Source organism: Rhipicephalus sanguineus, chromosome 9, assembly GCF_013339695.2.
Source record: "Rhipicephalus sanguineus isolate Rsan-2018 chromosome 9, BIME_Rsan_1.4, whole genome shotgun sequence".
In the NCBI taxonomy this organism is placed as follows: domain Eukaryota; kingdom Metazoa; phylum Arthropoda; class Arachnida; order Ixodida; family Ixodidae; genus Rhipicephalus; species Rhipicephalus sanguineus.
This window is the reverse complement of record NC_051184.2, coordinates 58108252-58112245: the sequence shown is the minus strand read 5'-3', so window position 1 is coordinate 58112245 and position 3994 is coordinate 58108252. Positions and strand designations below refer to the sequence as shown.

At 50.5% G+C, this 3994-nt stretch overlaps 1 protein-coding gene across 1 annotated transcript; it reads right to left on the bottom strand.

Moving 5' to 3' along the window:
• Positions 1-2101: 2101 nt before the first annotated feature.
• On the bottom strand, positions 2102-3577 carry LOC125759831 (uncharacterized). The gene has a single exon (XM_049419232.1). The coding sequence runs from the start codon at positions 3451-3453 to the stop codon at positions 2197-2199; it is 1257 nt and encodes a 418-aa protein (XP_049275189.1). The 5' UTR covers positions 3454-3577; the 3' UTR covers positions 2102-2196.
• Positions 3578-3994: the final 417 nt, after the last annotated feature.

The following is a 3994-nucleotide window of genomic DNA, read 5'->3' as shown; positions in this document are numbered from 1 at the left end:
TATGCATTTCCGCAGTCCCCAGTAAAGAGCAGCTAAATATTCTACGTAAAACACAGAAAAAAAATTTTTACGAGTTTATCGGGCTTGTAAAGTTCGTATTCTGGCATCAAAAGAATTCCCAGGACCAAAATCGCTCTCCGAACACGGCAGCCATTATCAGGACATCAGACTTTGACAATGAGTTGTTTCCGGTGCGAAATGTGACGCGAGGACAGTGTGAAATATGATATGAGAGGATATAAGTCACACGGCTCCTTATGAATTCGCCGAAGACGACTCGAAGGTGAAAGTCATCTCCTTTTTTTCTTGTTAGTCGATTACTTTGATTTCATCACCTTGAAACTTGCTGTAGCCAACGTGGTTCTCCGCTGCCTCCGGGATCGGAGGCATTGGAAGCGTTCTTCACCTCACGTGGTTTTGCGGCGGCTCCGGGATCGGCCCACCTTTGACCAAGCGATGATATCATGTGATGACTTCATCATGTGAGATCACGCTATGCTTCGTCATAGTGACGTCGTGATGACGTCATAAACTTTGGCACTAGTGACGTCTTAATGACGTTATAGTGTGACGCAATCGCATATCATTCTTTTGCATCCCTCGTGTTGACGCCGCCGACGCCGGTGATCACTTTTAGCATTTGATGAGGCACCTTAGGTTTTCGCCCCAAAACTACAGAAGTTATTTATTTTATTTGATAAGAATGTGCTCTAAGGCGAACGGAAAGCGTTGATCTGGCATGGTAGCGAGTTGACCTCACGAAGATCGAGCGCGGCGCAGCGTCTACAACCAGCTCGATGTTTTCAAAGTTCGCGCACTTAGCGCATGCGCGAACAGCGACATTGCAGAAGCTGCTGACAATGGTTTGTACCTGCTGTCCGTTTATGTGCTGGTATCGGGAAAGGCTGTGTGTGCAAACTGCGGTGTGCACGTTAAACTGTTAGAAAACGCTACAATGCATACAGGTGCTTCCTCGGCTAGCGACATTGAAGATAGCCCCGCTGGATGTTTCATTCATATATAATGCGAGATGCAGTATGCTCAAGTCTTTCCGATTTTCTGCGATGGCGATGTGTCGTAGACAGAAGATTGTCATCATCGTGAACCGGCATGTGACTTCTTCGTCCTCTTCTTCATCGCCTTCCTCTTCTTCCTCTTCTGCTTTGCTACCAGAAGACGTGCGCCGATTTGTACGGCGAGGGATATGTAATAAGTTGATGGGCGAGAGAAAGAGTACAGAGACAGAGACAAAGAAAGAAAGAGAGAATTTTATGGCTGAAAAAAAAAAATTTTTTTTCCCGAGGTGAGATTTGAATTCGCGTACCCACGATACGAATGCGAGCGTCCTAACCACTCGGCTATCCAGGCACGGTGGCAGAGCAGAGGATAGCCTTGCATAGGATAGTACAGCAAGGTGGTGGGAAAGGGAAGTGAGGGCTAGGATGAGAGATGTGAGGGCCAGGAGGAGAGAAAGGAGGATGGGAGAACGAGCACACAGAGAGAGAGAGAGAGATAGACAGAAAGAAATAGAAACAGAGAAATGGATAGAAGGAAAGCGAAGAAGCAGAGAAAAAGATAGAAGGCGAGAGACCGACTACAGGTAGAGAAAAAGAGAAACAATTGAGACATCGAAAGAGAAGAAAAGAAAAGAAAGAGAACACAGAGAGAAAAAGGCCGAAAGACACAGAAATAAATAGATGGAGAGAGAAAGAGATAGAAAGCAACATACACAATAAATAAGCTAGAAAAGAAAGAGAGAAAGCATAGCCATGTATATTATGGTTTAGCAAGTATAGTTTGCCGTGTGGCATAGAAAAGACTATCTTCGCGAACCGGCACGCGCTCTCTTCGTTATCTTCTTCATCTTCGTCCTCTTCTGCTTCTAGTCCACCAGCTCGGCCGTGATGCAACCTTTGCGCGACTTTGTGCAAGCTGCGCTAATTTTTTATGAGGCTATAGTCATTGCTCGGAGACGAATTACAGCTCATGATTACTGAACTGGATACGGAAAGTAGAAGAGTAGGTCTGAAAATTAATATGCATAAAACTAAGGTAATGTGGAACAATCTTGGCAGAGAACAGCGCTTTGCGAGAGGTGGCGGAGGAGGAAAAAACTTTATTAGAGGTATATACAGGGAGTAAGCGCGAGGTGGCCCGGAGGGGGCCACCCCTCACAAGCACTAGGTGGGCTCCTCATTACAGGAGCCCATTGGCGATCGCCGCGACTCGAGCTCGGTCGACCAGGGCCTTCTGGCTCGCCAGGTCGGAGCAGCCGAGCAGGGCTGCCTCCCAGTCCTCCCGGGTGGGGTGTGGTTTTGGGGCGAGGTTCGGGGTTGACTGGCATGCCCACACCATGTGGTAGACGTCCGAAGACTTCTCCTCACAGTATGGGCATTTTCCTGTACAGGCCGGATCAAAATGTTTTAAAACTGCCGGGCACAGCAGCGTTTTGGTGTAAAGGCGGAGGAGTGTGCGTTCCTCCACCTTTGTAAGGCCCTTACAGGGTTTAGGATAAATTGCGTGGCCGAATTGATAGAACTCAGTAATTTCTCGATACGTTAAGGCCGGATTGGGTTCGGGATCCATTTCGGAAGGGTCTGAAGGCGTTGCCCGGAGAGTGAGCGCGCGGGCAGCGGCGTCTGCCGTTTCGTTGCCTTCGAGGCCCATATGAGCTGGAGCCCATATGATCATCCGGGACGCGGGGGCCCCGACGTAATTGCTATCTTGCAGGATGCGATACGCAAGGTGAGGAGCGTACCCCTGTTCAATATTTCTGCAAGCCCCTCTCGAGTCGGTAATGATGACGCGCGAGTCCTGGTCTGCGGCAGCTAGCGCGATGGCGACCTCCTCCGCATGTGTTATATTTTGTGCCCTGAATGTTAGGCCGTTCACTGCGACGTTTTGGTGGACGACTGCAGCCGTGTACCAACCCCCATGGTGAGGACCGGAGGCGTCCACGTAAAAGATACCGAGTTTGTTCCCATAGTGGCGAGCCAGTGCCTCCGCCCGCGCAAGGCGCCTGCCACTGTGGTCGTCACGTGTCATGTTGGCCGGAAGAGGGCGCACGTGCAGGGCGTATCTCCAGACTTCTGGGATGCGTACGCGCTCTTCCGTCAATGTTGGGTGGTGGATGTGTAGTCGGGCTAATAGGCGGCGTCCCGACGTCGTTTTTGAAAGTCTTGTGTATTGGTTGGTCAAGTGTGCCTCCCGGAGCTCTGCGAAAGTGTTGACCATCCCCAGGCCCATAAGGCGCTGGTTGGACGTGGTTATCGGGAGATCGAGGGCACGCTTGTACATCTTCCTGAGAATCACCTCAAGGGCGTTCTCATTAAACTTGCGCAGGTGGAGGTAAGGAGCCGAGTAGAGGACTCGACTGGTCACGAGTGCATGCGCCAGCCGCAAGGCGTCTTTGCAACGTAACCTCCCGCGTTTGTTGGAAACCCGGCGGACCATCCGGCCCACCTGGTCCCCCACCTTACGCAATTTGGCCAATGTTGTGTCTGCTCTGCGATGTTTGTGTATAAACAGACCCAGTACTCTGATCTCATCGTGTTCTGGGACGGGTCCGCTTTTTAAGGACAATTCAATTTTGTAGTGCACTTTGACGAGGGGCGGATGTGCACAAATTCCGATTTAGTCGGGGAGCATTGAAGGCCGCAGCGGCGGGCGTAGGCGTCCACGATCTCCGCCGCTTGCTGCAGGTTGGCTTCAATATCTCCTACTAATACGTGTTTAGCCCAGATGGTAATGTCGTCAGCATACAGCGCGTGCTGTATCCCTTCAACATACTCCAGCTGAGCGGGGAGTTTCATCATTGCCAGATTGAATAGTAGGGGTGAGAGTACCGCGCCCTGCGGGGTACCTCTCATGCCTAATTGATAGGGGCCGTGTTCTTCATCTTGTATCCGGATATACGACACCCGGTCAGAGAGAAATTGCCTAATGTACTGAAACGTGTTGTGTCCACAGTTGGTTTGGGAGAGGTGCGTCAGAA

What these genes read in the sequence shown, in the direction of transcription:
- LOC125759831 (XM_049419232.1), bottom strand. Translation starts at nt 3,453, where the DNA reads ATGGTCCGCCGGGTTTCCAACAAACGCGGGAGGTTACGTTGCAAAGAC.